The sequence below is a fragment of the Pristis pectinata genome, chromosome 7, assembly GCF_009764475.1.
Source record: "Pristis pectinata isolate sPriPec2 chromosome 7, sPriPec2.1.pri, whole genome shotgun sequence".
In the NCBI taxonomy this organism is placed as follows: Eukaryota; Metazoa; Chordata; class Chondrichthyes; order Rhinopristiformes; family Pristidae; genus Pristis; species Pristis pectinata.
In genome coordinates, this window is record NC_067411.1 from 79,992,569 (window position 1) to 80,015,265 (window position 22,697).

Here is a 22,697-nt window from a genome sequence, read left to right on the forward strand (position 1 = left end):
TAACAAACCTATTTCAGAAAATTACCTCCTTCTGCTGGCTTGGTTGGCTCTTAGCCATGTACGTTGTTTTAATTCACAGTGCACAGTTCCTAACCACATTGTCCTGCTCTAGCTAATTAAATGAGACAGCATCTGAATATTTTTTGTCAAAGGAAGAAATGCTACAATGCTTCCAGTAGTAATTGAAGTGAAACTTATGAAAGAAACTAAACAAAAATGTCTGGTCTTGGTCTATTCCTGCCCAGACATTCTGAGGATAAATGTTAGTCACAATGGACAAATGGAATATATTATTTAGTGTATGTTTATTTTTATTTATAACAGATAGGTATCAGCAATACTCATATAAATTATATTTTCCCAGAAATTCCTATGTGCTTGAAGACATGCACCATATGGTTCTGCCTCATGGTCCTGCATCAGTTAAGACTGATTTCTTTGTGCAAGATGTGAGTGCTACATATGGCGAATAAAGGGTTTGCTGTGCAATTCCATGCGGTACTGGCACATAATGTCCAAAGTCACGTGATATTCACAAATTTAGAAGTGCAACCTATTGGCGAGGCAGAGCTCTTAAACTGGTGGATCTCGTGATAACTGCTATTTCAAAGTGTGATATGGAATTGGTTCAACTTTTGATTAAACTGGTTCATCGGGGACTAGGCAGAAAAATGCATCCAGATGAACTCTGTGCATCATGTTGTCATGGAGGAGCACTCAGAGCAAAGATTGGACTGTTTGCCCCACTTCCCACCAATGAATATCACGTCTATCATTTAAGAGTATTGGTTATTTTCCCTGAAGGATTCCCCAAGAGTGGGCTAAATAAGGACAGGCCCTTTGACTTGCACTTGAATAGGCTTTCTTCCTTCCTTTAAGGTCTGTTCTTGTAGTCAAGACCCAGATGGTTTTTAAAAAGCATATACATGCTTAACTGTTGAGGCAGCACTGCCAAACATGCATTACACATCAATTAACATCACTGTCCCATGCCAGAAACCTCTGTACATAAGCATAAAATTGATAGTACTTTTTAATTGCATTCTATGTGTGCACAGAAGTGCTGATCATAGTTAGTGATCAAATTTAGATTTCCAAAGGTTTGGATAAAAACATGCACTATGTTACTTTGTTAAAGCAAGTACCTACATTTTGTAGTTTCCTTTTTAATTCCAGATTTGCAGCCTTGTATGATTTAGAAGTTGTCTGAAGATAATATATAGCCAAACTATAAAATAGCAAAAATTACAGTTAAATTCTCCAATCTGACAGCAAGAGTTTGCAGTTCAGAAGAACATTAAGCTACATGTGTCAAAAATGCATAGAAGAAGCTCAGGCATTCAATTAACCCCATCGGATTTTATTATACACTACAATTGATACAGTCCAATTGTACATTTTTTTTCACAGATGTAAAAAATTTAAATTTGGTTCAAAAGCAATGTTGTTTTCATTTTTATATAATTATTCCCAAATGTATTTGGTTAGGATTAAATGATTCTATTCTTAAGATATTAAGAATTCTTTTGCTAATTTTCACTCTCTTCCTGCCCCAAACACAGCCGGTCACTGTCATCCTTTCCCTTATCAATGATTTGCTGGGCTTTGGTTGTTGGTTAGATCTCTATCATCTTCTTCAAGTCAGTGTATTATGAGTCCTTGCAATATCGTCAGACTATTAAACTGCAGAGTGCTTTACAGGAAAGACTAATATTATCCTTACTCTAAAATGTAAACGTAACAGAGGTTTTGGATTAGTGACACAGAATATCTTGGAAAAATGATTCAGATCAAATCTGGTCTTTTCAGCTTTGTGTGGCTCAACAACCCACTGTCCTAACAGCTATGCTATTAGGAGGATTTGTTTCTGTATTTTGAAGTATTTATACTTAACTGAAGATACATATAATAAAATAAGATGAGGCACCAATTCTTAAAAAAACACAGAAACTGAAAATGAAAGTTTAAATTGAAGCACTTACACCATAATTAAAATAAAAGAAAGAACCAAACCGGGGTTACTTGCAGCACTGAAAACTTTTGCAAACCAGGCTGGAAAGTCATTATCCAATGTTTCTTGAATAACATCGAACATTCTACTTTTCCCACTGTAAAGGAGATATTAAAACTGATGAATTACCTTTGTTTTAACTTGTTAAGTGCTTGCTTAAAACCAAAAATTGAAAGTGTCAGAAATTTCTTTGATGGCTTTTTTTTAATGTTTTCATTGCTTTTCATTGCCAGACTCATGCTGGAATTCAACAGAGTCACTGAAGAAACACTGCAACCGTTAACTATTTACACAATCAACTGATCTCTCATCGGAAAACCACTGCAGAAGTTCTAGGCAGGAATGTAATTTAGACCAGAAGATCTCTGGTTTTATTCTGAATTAGCCAATCTCAATCATGGCAGCAGGAGGGATGCCACAACTTGAAAAATACTGATTGGGAAATTTCCAGTGTTCTTCCCCAGTTCACTATCTAGTGACTCTTGCTGGATAATGCTTATATGTGGTCAACGTGAGAAAGTAATCAGAAAAATAGTAAGTTTTGAAGAAAAGTTATTCACCTAAATGGTCCACAATCAAAAGATGGTGGTATTGAAACAATTGTGTAAACTGCAGGCAGTGTTGACAGGAACAGGATAATCAGCAGCATAGCCATATAGAAGTTATTGGATCTTGATGCCTTAAACACTCGCTCATGTGGAACATTGGTACACATGACAGCCCAACATTGTAGGTACATGGAAGCGAGGAGACGTAAGACATTGATAGCTGGAAGACATGGAGCATAAAAGGCACCCATCCTAAGGAAAAAGAGGAAAAGGAATTGTTGCTTTATGTTCCTATATTACAAATTTATGTTTCACAAATAAAAATTGTACCTAACAAAGATAATCCAGCTTTTTATTCTAACACACGTTCATGGTGTATTAGAATAAATCAAGAAGAATTTTTAAGCAGAGTGTTAATTCCAAAGAAATTATTACAGTAGTAAAATGTAGTAATAAATTCATTGGACCAAATCTGTTACGTTACATTTGCCTTGAAATACATTTTTCCATGGGATAACTATGAGGTACATTGTTTTTCTTTCTCTGCATTCCCTGTGGGAAATATCCCCATTTCATAAATTCCCCTTTGGTACTTCTATTTAAATTACAAGTTAAGGATTAATTTATTAATTAAGCCAGTCTTAAACATTAGCATGTCTATAACAGCCAGTCAATTATAACAGGATGAATTTAAAAGCAGTAAGTATACTCTAATAGAATTTTCCTCTCCAGGATGTACAACTGAAAATAATGTCAGTAATTTCTTCACTGCTTCATCCTTTTGGCTATTGTAAATTCAACAGAAGATTGCTGGAACCTCAGGTAAGTATTTTATTCAACTATTAATTGTTGTAATATCATCTGCATTCAAAAAAAGTCCAGATTGATTGGGATCTTTGATAACATCTCAAGGTTTGAATGTTACTGTATAGATCCCCAAGGGGCCCATCAGTGATGAAAATATCAAATAGGAGGAGTGACAGAAGATTATCTTGATACATTGCTCTCTCAGCTTAATGAACCTTCCATCTCTCCTTGTGCAAGGATCTTGAAGCTGAGGTACACAAGGTATGATAATAGACTTTCATGTCTTCAGTTTCTTGAAGACTATGTGAGGCACAAGTTCAAAATAGATATCTCAGAAAGTAACTTACTAACTTTATGCTCCACCCACCATATCATGCCTTGATTGAAGATCAAACCCAAAACGTTCCCACTAATATCAAATTCTCCATAGGAGGGCTAAACAAAAATAATAGCTTTTTTTCAATCATTTCTGCCAAACAATTATCATTATTTATAATTGTTCATATTGTATTGTACTTTTGTTACAGGTGTGTGTGTGTGTGTGTGCGTGCTATGTCTATGTACAAAATATAAATTAGCTCTTACAAATCCATACTCGAGATCCCAGCACCAGCAATAGTTAACAAATCTGACAAATACAGCACGAAGAAAATCCCCGATCAGTATAGTTATTACTGTAGTCAAAGTATCCGAAACGGTGAGTCGCACAAACTCCTGTGAGAAAGTAGAATTACACAATGACATTGTTACATTTCTCAGACTCAATAAAATATCCATCTGAGCTACAGTAGTTTATTTCATAACATAAGACTTGTCTTTCCCTGAATAACATCAAACAGAATTATTATTTCAAGTGAAAAAATTAAAATATCTATTGGCAAAAATTGTACTTATTTCACTGAAGACAGTTCTAAAACAAGAAATACAAGGTTAACCCTCAAGAATTTTTCTGTTCCTTATGAAATTCATGGACTTGATGGCAATGTCTTCAATGAGGGCTGGAAAAAGTAAGTTTAAAATAGTTGGGGCTGTTCCTACATTAAGCTAATAACCCTAATCATCCCTGCCTACACTCATCCCGCTGAAATTTCTTACAATAGGCTGTATTCTGGTAGCTGCCCTGATGCGCTTGTTTCAAATGAACAATTCGATTCTTTATTTAAAAAATGGCTTAATCTTCTTTTTGTTACTGCACAAGCTGTTGGTACATTCCACTAATCAGCCATCTGAAAAATTAAAATCCACTCCAATGTATTAACTTAGTTCTGGAGATCTTGGGAACCTGGGTTCAAATTACAGAGTTTTTGATGTTGCAATGATTAATGTAAGCGACAATTATTTTAACAAGAGAGATACCTGTCCCACCATCGTCTCCCAACAAGGTCCTCTGGGTACAATTGCAGGATCTACATCTAATGAAGGGCGTGCTGTTGAGTTCTCCAACCATGTTCCATTGTAAAGATTCTGTTCCCAGATAGTGATATTGTATTTAATAATCTTCTCTTCTTCAAGCTGAAATTAAAGAAGCAATGTGAAGAAATATAAACTCCTTCAGTTTAAAATATAATTTTGAATGTGAAGACACAATCAATAGCTATGCATTATTCTTACCTTGAGATTAATTTCATCCAATAAAGCAATAATAAATGTGTAGAGATTACCAAGAAACAAAGCAAAAATGCGGCCCAGTTGCCATTGGAGTGCAATTCGTGGGTGGTAGTTTTCTAAGGGACTGATGATGTCAAATAACATTGGACAGAACATACCCAGCAGTGACATGACCATATTTACCTAATATAAACCACATATTAGCACAAATTGTAATAACATCACATAAAATGTAATCAAATGAATAATGCTGAGAAGCAACAGTATGATTTTTCAATAATTTTGATGGAAGTTATCTGAGGCCATAATTATAAGATCCTCAAAATAATCTCATCTGATTGTAGCTTTAGCAAGTTCAATTAAACTTAATAGGGTAATGTCTCCAAAAACAAGAATCATCTGAAAATTTAGACTAAATGCAGAGAGATCCTAATAGTTAATTCTGTAACTTATTGCATATGTTGAAGAGTTTCAACTTTTGTGAAAATTGGGTAGTGCACTAACTTCATTTCTTTCCCACCATCCATAGTCTTCCAGTCCTTCCTGTGCAAACTTCTGAGACCTTCTGACGACAAAGAAAATCAGGTAACCACTTCCAGCCAGAGTGAGGAGCACCAAGAAATTGGCAAGAACCCGTAAAAACCTTGTTAAATGGATGTTTCCTTCTTTTCGATTCTCTTGTTCTTCAAGAATGGATTCCTGTGTTCAAGGTAATATTTTAAAGTCAGATGTGAATGTCCAAGAGTACCTATCCACAAGATGAAAACGAAGGCATGCAAATCTTGGATAAATAGGTTACTTTAGGTAAATATTTAGGTTCAATAATCTATCAGTATGCTACAGAATGTCAACATTATTGGGCACTTTCCATAGTTTTTTGAAAGATCTGTGCCTTATCAATAGGTAACCCTGTATGTGGATGCAGCTTGGGGATCCTGCATGGGTCAAGCATCACCTCAAAGAAGAGAGATTGAAAGATTATTTAATCAATTTTTTATTACAGTTTTTAATATATCAATAGTAAAATGAATAACACATACAAGAAATTTTATTCTATATATTACTAAAGTCAAAGTCAAGTTTATCATTATATGTACATGTGTGCACAGGTGCAATGAAAAACTTACTTGCGTATCATCACAGGCACATAGTGTCACATAAGCAGCATTCACAAGATAAACATAAATTATACACAAATTTTACAAGAAAGAACACAATTAGAACAAAAAAACAACAAAGTCCATTTTAGTGCAAAGTGATCAAAGTGGTCATAGTGTGCTAAACTGTAGTGATTAGGGTTTTGCCAGTTGGTTCAAGAACCGAATGGTTGAAAGGAAGTAGCTGTTCTTGAACCTGGTAGTGTGGGACTTCAGGCTTCTGTACCTCCTACCCAAAGGTAGCTGCGAGAACAAGGCATGGGTCAAATGGTGGGGATCTTTGATGATGGATGTTGCCTTCCTGAGGCAGCACCTCCAGTAGATACTACTGATGGTGAGGAGGGATGTGCCCATGATGTATTGGGCAGAGTCCACTACCCTCTGCAGCTTCTTACATTCCTGCGCATTCAAATTGTTTTACCAAACCATGATGCTGTGTTAAAAGTTTGTTAGAGTGTTCGGTGACAAGCCGAACCTCCTTAACCTTCTAAGAAAGTAAAGACGCTGGCGCGCTTTCCTTACGATTGCATCTATGTGCTGGGCTCAGGACAGGTCATCCGATATGTTAATGCCCAGAAATTTAAAGCTGCTGACACTCTTCACCGCCGATCCCCTAATGTAGACTGGTGCAGGTTCACCCTCCTTCCCCTTCCTGGTCAACAACCAGCTCTTTAGTTTTGCTGACATTGAGAGAGAGGTTCTAGTTGCAACACCACTCAACCAGGTGTCCTATCTCACTCTGGTAGGCTGACTCATCGCCACCTGTGATTCATCCAACAACAGAAGAGTCTTTGGTGAATTTGACAATGACAATGGAGCAGTGCTTAGCAACACAATCATAGAGAGTAGAGCGGGGGCTAAGCACGCAGCCTTGAGGTGTACCTGTGTTGGTGATCAGCGAGGAGGAGATGTTGATACCAATCCTCACTGACTGAAGTCTGCCCATGAGGAAGTCAAGTGTCCAGTTGCAGAGGGAGGTACAAAGGCTCAAGCCTTGAAGCTTGATGATGAGTTTGGATGGGATGATTGTGTTGAACGAGCTGTAGTCGATGAACAGCAGCCTGGTGTATGAGTTCCTGTTGTCCAGATGGTCCAGAGCAGAGTGAAGAGCAAGAGAAATTGGGTCTGCTGTTGACCTGTTGTGGTGGTAGGCAAATTGGAGTGAATCCAGTCATCTCTGAGGCAGGAGTTGATTTGTGTCATAACCATCCTCTCGAAGCACTTCATTATGGTTGATATAAGTGCTACTAGACGGTAGTCATTGAGGCAGGTCACATGCTCTTCTTGGGCACTGATACAATAGATGTCTTTTTAAAGCAGGTGGGAACCTCAGACCGCAGAAGCGAGAGGTTGAGTATGTCTGCAAATACACCAGCCAGTTGGTCTGCACAGATCTTTAGTACTCGGCCAGGTACGCCGTCTGCACCAGGCACATTTTGTGGGTTCACCTTCTCGAGGGATGCCCGAACATCAGCCTCAGAGACTGAGATTACAGGGTCAACCGGAGATGTGGGGGCTCGTATGGGTGTGTCATAGTTCTCCCCATCAAAGCGTGCATAAAAGGCATTGAGCTCATCCAGGAGTGATGGGTCGTCGCCACTTATGCTCCCCGATCTTGTCTTGTAGGAAGTTATATTGTGTGAGCCCTGCCACAGCTGTTGAGTGTCCATCTGTGATTCCAGTTTAGTCCAAAGTTGCCTCTTTGCGCTCACGATGGCCTTCCAGAGGTCGTACCTGGACTTCTTATATGACTCTAGGTCACCAGCCCCAAATGCCACAGATCTAGCCCTCAGTAGATTACGAACCTCCTGGTTCATCCAGGGTTTCTGGTTGGGGAAGACTCGGAATGTTCTTGTGGGTTCACACTCATCCACACATGTCGTTATGAAGTCAGTGATGACTGCTACATATTCATTTAGGTCCGCTGATGAATCATTGAACATGGTCCAGTCCACTGACTCAAAGCAATCCCGGATTCGATCCTCCACCTCTGGCGTCCAACTCTTCATAGTCCTCTTCACAGGTGCCGCACTCTTCAGTCTCTGTCTGTACGCAGGCAGAACAAGCACAGGCAGGTGGTCGGACTTACCAAAGTGTGGGCGAGGGATGGAATGGGAGGTTTTCTTGATGTTAGTATAGTAGTGGTCGAGTGTGTTGAATCCTCTGGTGTTGCAAGTGATGCATTGGTAGTTAGGCAGAGACTTCTTCAAGCTAGCCTGATTAAACAAACTATCAACTAAAGGTTGCTTTTGCTGTAATAAACCAATAAATGTATTGACTGCTATTAACAGATACTAATCTGAAAATCTAAGATGAAAAATGTGGTAGGAATACAGGAAGAGATTTTGAACATGTTCAATAGTCAATTAGAAACTGTTTGATCTGTACCTTAATTCTATCCACGCACCTTTGACTGTAAACTTCAAGGACATTAAGGAACTTGTTTTAATTTGAATGTCATTTGATGCAGCCTCAGCTTTCTGTCGAGAATCCCACATTTTCATAATGGTTTGTATGAATAGATGATTCCTGACATTATCTCTGAATGACCTAATTTTAAGGCTATGTCCCTTATGAAGTCATAAGGGACATAGAAAGTGCCCTTTCTCTGAGCACTCATATCAGAGGAAATAGTTCCCCTCTATCTTATTTACTCAGTTTAACACAGCAAGAGGCTATTTTAAGAATATTAAGAGATCTTTATTAGTCACATGTACATCAAAACACACAGTGAAATGCATCTTTGCATAGTATGTCTGGGTGCAGCCCGCAAGTGTCACCATGCTTCCGGCGCCAACATAGCATGCCCACAACTTCCTAACCCGTACGTCTTTGGAATGTGGGAAGAAACCGGAGTGCCCAGAGGAAACCCACACAGACACAGGGAGAATGTACAAACTGCTTACAGACAGTGGCCGGAATTGAACCCGGGTCACTGGTGCTGGAATAGAGTTACGCTAACTGCTACACTGCCATGCCTGCCCCCCATCAAGTCCATTCCAGCAATCACATAAGTCCCATTCCCTCTCTTCTTATTTCCCTGTAACCCTGTAACTTACTTTCTTTCACATGCCCATAAGCTCTTCTTTGATTCTTTTTTGCCATTTACCTACACGAAGGGGTAATTCACAGGAGCTAATTAACCTACTAGCATAGTTTTGGAACCTGGGAGGAAACTGGAGCATTTGTGGAAATGCATACAGTCATGGGCAGAAGGTGCAAACTCCACATCATCAGAAATCAGGGTCAAATTCGGGTCCCTAGAATCCATGAAGCAGCAGCACTAATTGCTGCACTACCATGCTGTCCCATTGCCTTATCATATCCTTTAGAACATAGAACACTACAGCACAGTACAGGCCCTTCAGCCCACAATGTTGTGCCGACATCTTATTGTGCTCTAAGATCTATCGAACCCTTCCATCCCACATAACCCCCTATTTTTCTATCACTTGTGTGTCTATCTAAGTGTCTTAAATGTCCCTAATGTATCTGTCTCCACAACCTCTGCCAGCAGTACATTCCACGTACCCACCACTCTCCGTGTAAGGGTTACTCTCTCTTTAGCAACACTTTATTCTTTTAGAAGACCACATGATCTGTATTAATTTCAATTTACTGGTCAAATACTTTTACATTCTTCCACAAATGCTTCCACATTAATCAGATACAGGATATGCAGCCTGTCTCATAATTTGCTGTTATCATACTACCACCAGTACATTCTCAGTAACACAAAAGACACATTTCACTGTGGGTTTCGATGTACATGTGACTAATAAATAAATAAATATCTTAAATAAATAAATATCATAGAAAGCATTACAAAGAATCTCTAGTCATGCACGAAATGAAATTGGTAATTGGTAATTGGTAATGGTATGACCATTGTAAGTTATTTTCTCAAGATACTTCCTACGGGATCAATAACATGAAAATAAGATTAGAAATATTTTTAGCCAATAGCAGAGGACAAAGGAGGAAAAAGGGGACAACTTTATGATCTGTAAGAATTTTCCACATCAATGTGCTATCTGCCATTTAGTTACAGGATGCATCTGAAGGACTTTCAACTGTGTTCATTTTAACTTCATTGCATTGTTGTGGCACATTTGTTTTATTGTAAACTACAGCCCTAATCTTACACTTAAAAACTGACATCAGAAGATTTCCACCTTCTCTCACCCCAGTGTGAATGGAACCTAGGACACTAATTCACTGAACAGCATTGAGAGAAGAATGACAATTGTTTAAATCAGGACACTTAAATAGTTGTTGTTTAGAACTGAGCATGTTGCAATTGGAAGACAGCAATATGAAAGGTAATATGATTCAGTCTTTAGAGTACGGTTTGCCTCTATAAATTACATGATCTTTAAGAGATGTAATTGATTAAAGTGATGAATATATACTGAGTTTTATCCATTAGTCTTTGATGGTGGGAAGCAGTTTGGCAAAGCTACAGAATTTTGTAGTTGCTTTTCCTCTGGCCTATTCTTTTCTTCAGGCAATTGAATAGAATGAGTAGAGCAAACTACATGGACGTGCTAGTCAAAATAGCCTTTTCTTCTTCCAAGCATGTATTTATATTATTTATTTATATGATAAACAATCTACACAAGCTATAGACACACTTACAGTGTGGGCCATTACCAAAATGTATGAACCAAATAAATCACTTAAAGTCTGAAGTAAAATGCTAAGTACTGAGAATTAAACTTTTTTAAAGGTACAGATGACAACAGCAAAATAATCCAGTACCTTAAAGCTGGTAGTGATGGAAGCAAATTTATTATCTGCAGTTTCGGCATTGCCAATCAAGTAGTCCCAGCTTGTAAACATCTTCCAACTAAAGTTAAAGCTTGTATCATCTCCACCACCCTGCTCATTCGCATTGCTTGCCATTCTGTGGAGATATTACATTTAAAGAAACAGGTCAAGCAAGCACAGTTTGAGGCTTTCCCATTCACAAAAAGGTAAAACAGTTTCTACTGTATTATGTATTTTTTTTCTTGACTATCTGATACTGATGGCTGCCTACTTTTGAAATGAGCCAACTTGATAACTGGCCTGGATATTAATAATGAAATATGTTGGGATTGAAATTATTGGTTGGCAGTTTGGGAGCGGCGAAAGGAAGGCGTGAAAAACCCGAGTGTGTATGAATCTTGTCTTTCAGCAGCGTTTTTTTTTACACAGCCTCTGCACCAACATGCAGTTCCATATTTCCTGCCCAATTTACATCCAGGTGTGCAATGATGACTCTCATGATGCAATGTCAACTCCACCATTTAAAGGGGTATTCCAAACAGTTGAAGCAGTTGAAGGAAGAAGTGAGAAAGAAGCATTGACATGGATAGCAGAAGTTCTAATACTGCACCCAACTTCTTCAGCAGCTTCCGGCACGTGGTGCTGGGGCCTGAAAGGATGCAAAGGAACGTATTGTTCTCAGCTGTTCAGTGTGAGGAAGAAACCAGCTGGGGAAAGCAAGGAAGTGTAGGTAACGATGGCACAAGTAGCCAGCAGCAGGAATGTGCTGCCGTGCTTATGAACACAATGTAGGAAGTGGTTCAATGTCCAAAACAGAGTGGAAAGCTGAGAACAACGTTACATGTACCATCGTGTTAACGTGCATGTTATCCCAATCCTGCCACTGTTCTTTCTCATGTAAATCTCAGCATATCACTTCTCACACCGAGGTAACTTGCACCTATCCCTCGTAATCTACTTTTTCAGTCCCTGTCTGTCCAGCCACTATGACTCTCAACCTTTTCCTTATGCTTTGCTTTACTGTCATGCTCAACAAATGCCATCCATTCGCCCTGCCGTAACTCTGAATCACAAGTCTTCTCATTCCTTCCTTACAAAAAAAGCAAAATAACACATTGCATGGACTGTATCTGTCTATGATATGGACTAAGAAGCAGAAGATGATAAGTGAAGGCACTCCAGCAGTGTTGGTGCCCTATTTGCATGGACATTTTCCATAATGAGAAAGCACTTCCTAACTTTCTGTTACTGTGGAAATATTTAGCAAATTAAGATGAGAAAAAAAGTGGTGTACTATCACTAGGAAGTACTAACATATAAATTATCCTGTTCTTTGCAGATAAGAAGACCAAAAACCTGTTAACAAACAAGAGTAAAAGGTCAATAAAAAGTTGCAATTCACTTGTTCGAGTCATCATGAAAAGAACAAGCTATGATTAAGATAAGAACTGATTAGGCCTGCTTGTCTTGACTGAATGTAGTGGCACAGAATGGCGTCCCACAGAATGACACCTGACACTGCAGATATTCTCTCCATCATCCACCTACACAACTCAGTTCTTCCCTTTATCATGGCATTTTATTTAATCTAGCTAAGCAGACTTTCAGATCCCCTATCCAAATTTCCACTTTGTTATGAATATTGATCCTTAAAAAGCCTCAGAAAGTAGAAAAGTAGAATCAAACAACGTTGCTAAACAGGCTGACCTCCACTATTCAATTCTGCTGCAATAGCCTGATCAACCTTTCTGGCCTGATTCAGTAAACTGATCCCTAATTGCTAGGAGAAACACAGTATGAGATTCAACCCTGGTTAGTTATTTAGTTATATTTTTGTAAATAAAAAAAAGGATAGATGCACAAATGAAATCAGGAATAACTCAACAGGATAATTTTATGGTCTACACAGTTCTCACTGGTTTGGCCTGAAAAATAAGCCCATGGTGACCTATATTCAGATTTTCTGCATTTATTTTCATCCAGTGGTGTCCATTAGATCAAAGTCCTCCAAATGAACATTGTGCAATAAATACGGTGTTAATATGTCCATGTATTCAGTTTTTTTTGTTTTTGTACACTCAGTGAATTGAAAAACATAAGTTAAAATATTCTAACATGACAACCAAATGCAAATGTCAAGATTATTCATGTGATTCATTCATGCTGTAATCAGGACTGTAACCTGTTGTTATTTTTTTGTATGCATTAGTGAAACACATACCTTCATTGTTGCAACTCTATACTGACCTTTTGCTTTATCCTTGCTTTTTTTCTCTGGCTAATGAAAAATTTGATGAGAAGATACAGAACCAGAGTTTAATGAAATGTATGCACTGCAATGTATGAAATCAGTATCAACGTGGATGTGACAGGTTGAAATGTGTTGCTGTCAGATTTAATTAAAATGCTGCTGAATGAGTACCAACTACTCGGGGGCATTACTCAGACCATTTAGAGTGACCAATTTAGCACCGAGATTTGATTGGATTATAATCCATATTGGAAGGTGGCTGAGATGTGAGTTGATCCAATCTCTTTGTGCCTTTGTAACCGGGAGAGGAACTGCTGGTAATGGGGTTAGTTTTGTCACAGTTAATAGATCTACTAATTTTCTTAACATAATTTCAAAAATAGATGGCATGATAGTATCAATTTTAATCGTCAGCTTTGTGTGGCCTGGTCTGACCCTAGCCTATTAAATACCAATCAAAAACTGCAATATCATCACAGATAAAGCCGTCAGTGAAGAAAAAAACTGGCCCATATTATTTCTTGTTTTCCTATTTCATTATCCTGTTTTCCATTAATTCATGGTGAATTCAACTTGACACCCTTTGGCTGATTTGCCACTTGCTTCTAATACTAGATACAACTGTAATATTTAGATGCTGTGTGACTCAGTCGAGATATATATAGATGATATATTGTACAGACAGTATTGCATTTATCCCAATATACAGCAAATACTATTTTCACTCATAACATCAGCTAAGCTCACATCATAAATTATTTGGTCGCTCTTATGGTTCATTTGAAAACCATTTTGATGCAATTATGTTATGTAAATTTCAGTTCAATAATAAAATTATTCAAAAAACATGAAGTTTGATCTTGCTGTACAGGATACTAAGGTGGCTTGTTTAGACCCCTTTTCCAAGAAAAGATTCTATTCAGAAAGATGGAACTTACGTTCTAATCACCACCATGAAGCTGTATCCTATTGTGCCAATACCCACCAGGAAGTAACTCAAAGGAAGCCTGAACTTCAGCCATCCAATTGACCGCTGATGATTATAATAACCATAGAAAAGGACAGAATATTGTGCATAGCCCTGACAAAAGAATAAAGAATTTTGAAAATTGTATTCTTCACAACAAAACAGTTAACAAATTAAACACTCTAAAATTTAGTACATTCATATTTCCCTCCAACATAGAAGGAGGCCATTGGGCCCATTGAGTCTATGCCAATACTCAGAGCAACTTCACCAATCCTATTCCCACGCTTATTTCCCTGCCACCTATTCTCTCACAAACTATCATCAACTCCACCCACATTACCAGATTCTACCACTCATCCCCTCACTAGGCTTAGTGGCAGCTTGCAGTGACAGATTAACCTATCAACCTGCACAACCCCCAGATGTGGGAGGAAACCGGAGCACCCAGAGAAAACTACTTGGGTACAGGAGAAATGTGCAAACTCAATGCAGACAGCACCAGAGGTCAGGATCAAATCCATATCACTGGAGCAGTGAGGCAGCAGTGCCACTGTGCCATCTGCATCTATATTATGATGGAATGAAAATTAAATATATATTCTGGCACAAAATATCTTATTTACAGGGATTGTTCTTAAAAAAAAACAAACTTACCCCAAAATCCCACAAAGTGGCAAAGTTCATGGCTGAGTCTTGCTCACTCTTTGGAACCGTTTTTCTAGGCATGCTACCATAGGGTTTTCCCATCAGAGCCTAAAACCAAAAGATGAAATATTGAAACTATTCTTTAGAAAGTGAGGAATACCAATTCCATATAAACATTCCGATCCCAAAAACTGATAAGGTTAAAAATATCTGAATTGAAAAATGAGATTAAAATCTCTTTGGTACACAGCAATGCTAAATCAAAATAACTAACATCACAGATGAACTTAATGTGGGCTCTCGGCTTGTTACTCATGGATAATATTTGGATTTGAAGCTTTTCTGATTTGAGTCCTCGGTAATAAGTTCAAACACTAATAATTTCCTTTGATATTATCCCAATTAGCAGCTGTAATTTATGCAGAGGTCTGGCAAAACACTAGGTTATATTAATGGGGTTTTCTCTGATCTTATTACAATCCTTCAAAAGGGATGGATAAGATTCTTACCCCTGGCCTTTGATGAGCTGGTTTGCCTTTACTTCAAAGGGCAAACTGGAGAAAGGTTTAACACTGCATCTTGTGCATGATACTCTAGTCTCCGGGCTAATCCAATCCAGTCCAAATTAACTGAGCAGGAATGTGACCCAGACAGTTTTCCAATAGAGCCCATTACCATGAGTACATAAACAGCAGCAGAAACTGATATCCTGTAAATTCTTCTGAGTGTCATATCAGCAAATTGTAAACAAATCAGCCCTGATTTTAACCAAGCATGGGTTCAGCAATGTGAACAGTATAGTCTTGGCCCAATTAGTCAAGCAAGTTTGACTTCAGGGCCTTACAAAAATGGGCCAGTCAAACTCTCAGCTGAACCCAACAACAAAACTATGATGGCTGCCAGCAGTAATTGGACAAAACAGACTTGCAGAGTAGGTCTTGTCTGTTTCAAAAGTGGTTCATTAATGTTCTTGAAAGTTTTTGCTAGGTAACAGTATGTTGTCATTTGTTCACTATCATGGCACAATTTCCTAGAATTCCATCCTCAATGTCATTTTCAAAGAGTGCAACAATTCATATAAACCATCTCTTCAAAACAGCTAAAAGGTAATAACTGTTTTTGTCAGCTTCATATTCTCTTCAATGATCTACAGTCCTTTTGCATGAATTTTCCTTCAGCTATGGAGGAAGCAATATAGTCACTGTTGGGGATTCTCTAGCTTTCCGAGCTACTTATTTGAGAACCTGCCTGGTAATAAAAAGCAACACATTGATCAAATAGCTAGATAACAAGAAACATACCTTGTCTTGGGAAATCCTATTCATTTTGTTGAAGAAATTCAGTAAGCATTTAATTAGAAGTTTTTTTTAATGAAACTTTAACCAGTAATTAAATTTACCTCTGGGATCATGACCAAACCAAACGTTAGTCCAAAAAGAACCATATTGATCCCATACATCCATCTCAAGAATATGAAATATGAGGCAACAGAAGACCCAAAGTGACCTGGTAAAGCCAAAAAATATGAAGTTATTACAAGCTATAAACAGCGATTTTTTTTCACAATATCTTTACAAGGAAAATATGGAAATGACAAAAAGTACCTGGATTAGTAGTATCACAGTACTTCAGTAGTCAGTGAAGTAGGGAAGCATTGATTTGAAACTAGAAGTGATGTTTTGGGAAATACCAAGAAGGCACATATACACCCCATTAAGAAAAATGTCAGAATCTTCCCTGAGCTTCAGCCACTATCTCCTAGGATATAGTTTCAGAATAGCATAGGTGAAACATGGCTTTCCACTCTGCACTTACTGCTCAAGCATTTTCTTAATACTTCCCCTAACACGCAACTGCAGAGAACAATGTGTGTCCAGCTTAATTTTGTGGTAGTAAGTGCTCACACAGCAATAGTCAGCATCACTCATGTTTGTTCACAATCCAGCTAGACCTTCAGTTCTCAACCCTGTCATTCAATTGCTGACAGAGCTGAGTAAAAATTTGGACCTATAACATCTACTCCTGTACACTACACTTCCTGAAAAAAATAGATCAGATTATATGAGAGAGAGAGCAAGCATTTTGAGCTCCTATGATGTAATTAGATTGTAAAAAAATATCCTGTTCCTACTCCCCTTCTGGGCTGATTGATAATAGTATCCCATAGTGGGACATATTATATGTCTTCAGATTCCAAATCAGCCTGAATCTGTGCAGGGGTGGAATAGAATATCTTAGTTAATTTTTATCTACTCATAGGTAGCACAAGAATTATAAGGTTGTTTTAACTTCCAGCAAGAAACAGACGTGTGGTATGGAATAAATGTGAAAAGTAATAACTGCCCAAATTTCCAAACCAGAATGTTTGCCCTTCTGAGATTCATCAGCCAGATTCTGTTCAACTGACTGTTTGAAACGTGAGGAAAATGAGAGAAGGGTGGGTGTGATAGTGTCGGTAGGCTGTCTCTTCTTTCTTACCCAAAGGAAGGCTTTCAACTTATCCTGAGGACCTCTTCATCTTCCTGATAGCTGTTGACCTACTTCTACCCAGTAGAAAAATCATTTTGGCTTCCTCCTTTGCCAAGTGAAGATGGGACTGGATTTTAATTTGGTTTTGCTAGCAGTTCCAGTGACCACCCTCCAAAGTGCTGGCAGGTTCATAAATCTCTATAATCTGTATTTTATATTAAATTATCTGGTATGATCTATTACGCACAAAGGATGGGTTGGATACGGTTGCCTAAGTAAGTAAAGCAATTTTCATAACCCAACAGGTGTCAACCCTGTCACCAACTGTTGTTGGACACTGAATTCAGAGGACAGGGAAATAATCAGATCTTACTGTATCAGACTTCTACAAAGAAATCCAAGCAGGTAATGCTGAGCAATCTATCCTAGACTTGCCAATGAGTTCGCACTCCAACAATATATTTGTTTTAATTCTGCTTTAAAAGAAAAGTAAGAACATAGTTCATTCAAAGAGAAAGAAGAATTAGTGAGTTTTAGTTTATTTTTAAAATGTTTAACCTCCAAATTCATCCTTGATCCACAGCACTAAACACAATAAATGTGGTAGCAGTTCTGCATTCGACATTGCTTCCAAAATTCAGCTCCAAGCAGCTGCTTCCGTAAAGCATACTTAGTGCTGCTGAATGGAATAAATTTCTATACATTTATATCAAAATGTTAGCAGTCTTACAAATATCAGGCAACATGCCAAACTATTTCATTCTCTGAAAAAAATAAGCAAGAGTATTTTGTAAGAGACTTAACTATCCCTATTTACTCCACTTACTTTCAATCTCTTTTATTTTCATTTCCCATGGAATGCAAGCAGTTTTGAAGTTCTCAAAGTCACGCTGAAATTTCATCCATTTCTGAAAGTTGATATTTGATACATAGTAATTTTCTCATCACAGACACCTGAGAAAAATACTTTAATCATCTCATCAACCTACTGCTCACTAAGTAAGACAGCAGATCAATACCCTGTTTCCAGAACAGTTGCGTTCCTGAGTTAGCTAGTATAAGAAATGTAACTTCCCTAGGACATTGTCTGAGTCTGAGGTTGAGGCTGAGCCCAGCTGCTCTGAGCAGGGTTTCTTTGTGCAGAAGAACATATTTGACCACAAGTCAATCACTAATGGAAGGCAGGGAATATCCTAAAAGCCCTGTGAGCAAAGGAGACAGTGAATTCTGTTGGGTGGTTCCCCAAGCAGACTGCTTCATCAACAGAATTTCCAAACAAACACTGAGACCTTGCTTACTTGCAAGCACCAAGATCTTGGTGATGGGAAGGGACCTCCCTATCAGACCTTTCATTCACAGCTGGAATCTCAACACCATATGTTGTCCTGCTGCTGGCAGTATTGGGGGTGAGGCCACTAGTCATCTTCATCTGGAAAACATGTTTGCCAAGAAAATCTGGAAAGAGACGTAGTGGTCTTTGGCATGGTTCATCCCATACAGTTGTGTGACGGAGAGGACTCTGTGCTCTACGTGTTGTTCCCAAGGATGCACATTGAATAAATACCAACTGCACCTGCAAGGTTATCAGTTTGGTGAAAAAATGCCCTGTGGTCTGACTGAAATTTGTCAGCCCTCCAGTGCAGGGACCTGCACACAAATGAATATTGCAAACTGGCACATTTCAAAAGTACGGGATCTTGTGCAGAGGGAGCATACTAAAACTTGGTACAGCTGCTTCAAAAGCTCCATGGAGAAAGGCCCACAATTTAGGAACATGGGTCACTGCCCACTGAGGAACTGGAACTCACGTGAAATAAAAATCATGTTACGCTGATATAATGTGAATCTTTTAACCTCTGCACAGAGAATGGAGACATTTGAATGTACTGCATTTTATATTTGCAAATTTTATGAATAAAATTCATCTTCAGGGGAAAATATGGTAGAATGATTAGTGCGGAGATAAAGAGAATACCTTTTCAGCCAGAGATTGGTAGGAGTCTGGAAGTCATTATCTTTGAATTTGGTTGAGGCAAACATCCTCATCACATCGACAAGTACTTGAGTGTGTACTTGAAGAGCGCTCATCTGCAAGTCTACAAACCTAGTGCTGGAGGATGGGACTCGTCAACCAAGGACAGGCATGATGGGCCAAATGGCCTCCTTGTAGGTCATGACTTTTCTGATTCCTTCACTCTAGTTTATACCCAACAGCATTGTGAGTGTACCTTAACCACATGAATGACAGCATTCCAGAAGAAGGTGATCTATCACCTTCTCAAGGACAGCTAGAGATAGACAATGAATACTCCTGGCTTTTGATAAAGAATTTTTTTATATGTTTAAGATAACAGGTAAGGGGAAATGATTGGCACAGCAAATGTTAGATCCAAATGCTCAATGATATATTAGAAGGTATTCTGCACAGACTCTACATGACAAGGAAATTCAACAAGTTTTAACCAGCAAAGACTCAGTGGCCTTAAAGAGACAATAGATTAATCAATCAAAGAGTACAGTCGTAACTCTATCCCATATCCCAGTGTTAGTTCACTTACTTTGGTCATCATTACTTTATAGGCATAAAATCTTTTGCCTTTTCCTTTCCCAAGTGCACCTTCAAATTTCTCCACAAATTCCTGTGCTTCTCTGAAAATTGGGCAAACATATCTCAATAAAGTTAATACAAATGGCAAAGCTGATCAACAAATTTAGATTCATCATGTAGTTTGATCAATTTCAACAGGACCATTCATTCGCATTAGACGTCACTATCGAAGATTACATCTTTCAACAGACCTGATCTGCAGAAGTTCTTTAAAGAATGTTGCACTTGCACAGCCTTTTACTAATTTGTCTTTGAGATGGCATGAAGACAAACTTGGGTACATTCTATGCACTTAAACCATTCGTGTTTAAAGTGGTCATCTTTGGAATTTAATTACAATATAAATTTGCAAGAAAGTAAACAAAATAAAGCACATGCGCTGGAGAAAATCTTTTCTGATATTATTCACGAGGAAGGGATACTATACCACTTAAAATCCAATAGGCAAACACTTTGTTGTAGAAATTGTGAATTTATGGTGTTTGTGGTCTCAAATTTGGGGTTCAAATGTGAACTAGCAAAATTCTGAAGTGCTTGCTGACAGAATATCCAACCCCCAAAGGGATTGAAATTAACAAAATATTGAGGCCAAAAGCCAGATATCTTGTCATTTATATCATAACCATATCAGGCAAAGTGAAACATATCAAAGGTCTTGCATAATTTGTAAAACCAACAAGTGGCCTATTTCATAGTCTTTGAATGGCCTCAGACATTGAAAAATCAGCTTGGCTGAAATGATAATAACCATTTATCTTTAGCTGTCTAATATAGAAATGTCGAGATTTATATTTTCTTTTGTCTTCTTATCAGCTTTTAAAGGTCCTTCAAAGGTAGAGCTTAATATGCTAGTATAAGCAAGTATATAGGCTGAATAGTTTTGTCTTTTCCACGAAGAATACTAATCTGGATGGTTATTTTTGCTGGGTTCTGTAATAGCTTACTAGTACATGTTATTAAGCATTGAGAAATGAGTGCGTACTTGTCTTGGTGAGTTCACAATTTCTGTTGCAGAGAAAGAAAATGATAGAAATACTCAGTGGTTCTGGAAAGAATGGCAAAATTTGACCTGGAAACTATTTTAATTCGACTCTGAGAATATAAGGAATAGGTATAGAAGCTAAATGACTTCCAGTGCCTTTACTGCCATGCTATACAATCAAGGCTAATTTTCTATCTAAGTCTACTTTTCTACCCGATGTCCTCCATTCCTGCAGAATCCAGAAGTCTATTCATTGACTGAATAAACACAGCCCATTGAAGATAGAGAACTCCAAAGAGTCACAACCTTCTGAATGAAGAAGTATCCCTTCGTCTTAAAGCTAAGTGGTCAATGATCATCCTATGATGCTCCCTGCAATCAGTAACTTGCAGTGGTCACTATCTAAACTTACACATTAAGAATGATAATGAGATGGCAATCAACTGATCAAGCTATAAGTTAGCAGCTTCTGGAGAAGAAGGAAAGGTGTAAAGCTGACTATAGAAGCTACAACTATTAATCTGCAAAGCTGATTTCATATTGAACGCTAATTCTGAGAAGAACCATCTTACTTTCAGCTCCTATTTAAATTGATTATGACATTCTAATGCAGCAAGTAATCTCACATTCTACCCAACTCAGTGAATGGAGCCCTGAATAAGTTATTAAATCACCACATGGTGAGTTTAACAATAAGAGTTTCTGGTTAATTTTTATGTGCACATTTTGCTTCAATAAGAAACATTCTACTGATTTTTTAAAACACGTAATCAAATCATAGTCTGTGACTTCTCCAACCCACTTGATAGAAATTGTGGTTGTGTATGTCAATGGATATTAAAACTAATGAAACAAAGTGCCCATTGACACTTGTTGAAGTTTTTTCCAGTTTGTCGACTTAACTACACGAATGTATGGCCAATTAAAAGTTAAACATTAGGGTTGAGTTTAACCTTACTTGTCCAATGCAAACTGATCAAGTGTCTAGCTAAAATAAATAGGTTGCTTACCCTTTCAGACCTCAATCAGTTCCATCTGTTTCCAATATTAATCTAGTTTGGTTTTGTGAGCAATTGAGGATCCTTCTAAAGCAGGCATGTTAATCACAAATCTGCTCAAATCAGGATTCCATTAACCCTACAAGACCCAGATAGAATTTGGACTAATCTGGCTCAAGCCACTGTGAGTGTACTTCTAGGCAACATCAGATCTGACGTTGTCCTGAAGGGAGAAGAGGTGATGGTCTCCCCAGCCCCAGACTCCCTTCTCCATCACTTTCACAAGACCATCTTGAAAACACATTCCCTGTTAATCACCTTTATGCTAGCAGGTGGCCAAAGATCAGCCAATCTTTACCTGGAATTTAAATGAGGCCTGGGATTTTAAGATACCCAAGGCCTGAAACTGTAATAATTTATAAAACAGAAGCACTTACTTCAGTAGTTGTAACTTCTGCTTCATGGGCGAGGGTTTGTTTCGTAAAGTTGCAATGAGTTTCTTTTTTGCTTCCACTTCATCCTTCAGTTTAGCCATATCTTCTTCTGTAATGATTTCATCTTCATCGGATTTTTCTTCAGAGCTAAAATCAAAAGCAAAACATTTAACAACAAATTGTTATGATGGTAACAATCTTCAAATAGAACTTAGAAAAGGGCAAATGATATATTACTGTTCGTGCCTTATTTCTTAATCTCAGTCCTTTCATTATTGCTGTTGTCTCACATCATAGGTCATTCACCATCACTCAATTTAAAACAGTAAACCGTTCTTCAAAAATCTGGCATTTGTAAAATTTTAGACTATCGTATTTATACCAATTGAAATCTTAAATTCAATTATCCCCAAAACAAGTGTTTAAGTTTTCAATTGCT

At 37.9% G+C, this 22,697-nt stretch overlaps 1 protein-coding gene across 1 annotated transcript in view; it reads right to left on the bottom strand.

Moving 5' to 3' along the window:
- Positions 1-22,383, bottom strand: part of tmc1 (transmembrane channel-like 1) — a 63,072-nt gene extending 40,689 nt beyond the window's left edge. Inside the window, exons 1-15 of the mRNA XM_052020646.1 lie at positions 22,262-22,383; positions 19,795-19,885; positions 18,063-18,144; positions 16,167-16,273; positions 14,777-14,875; positions 14,091-14,233; positions 10,893-11,037; positions 5,479-5,673; positions 4,978-5,157; positions 4,723-4,878; positions 3,952-4,080; positions 3,734-3,801; positions 2,572-2,811; positions 1,983-2,108; positions 1,150-1,228 (exon numbers count right to left, since the gene is read on the bottom strand). Coding sequence (XP_051876606.1) covers positions 1,150-1,228; positions 1,983-2,108; positions 2,572-2,811; positions 3,734-3,801; positions 3,952-4,080; positions 4,723-4,878; positions 4,978-5,157; positions 5,479-5,673; positions 10,893-11,037; positions 14,091-14,233; positions 14,777-14,875; positions 16,167-16,273; positions 18,063-18,144; positions 19,795-19,885; positions 22,262-22,359 — 1,938 coding nt within the window. The 5' untranslated portion in view covers positions 22,360-22,383. The remainder of the gene's footprint in view (positions 1-1,149; positions 1,229-1,982; positions 2,109-2,571; positions 2,812-3,733; positions 3,802-3,951; positions 4,081-4,722; positions 4,879-4,977; positions 5,158-5,478; positions 5,674-10,892; positions 11,038-14,090; positions 14,234-14,776; positions 14,876-16,166; positions 16,274-18,062; positions 18,145-19,794; positions 19,886-22,261) is intronic.
- Positions 22,384-22,697: the final 314 nt, after the last annotated feature.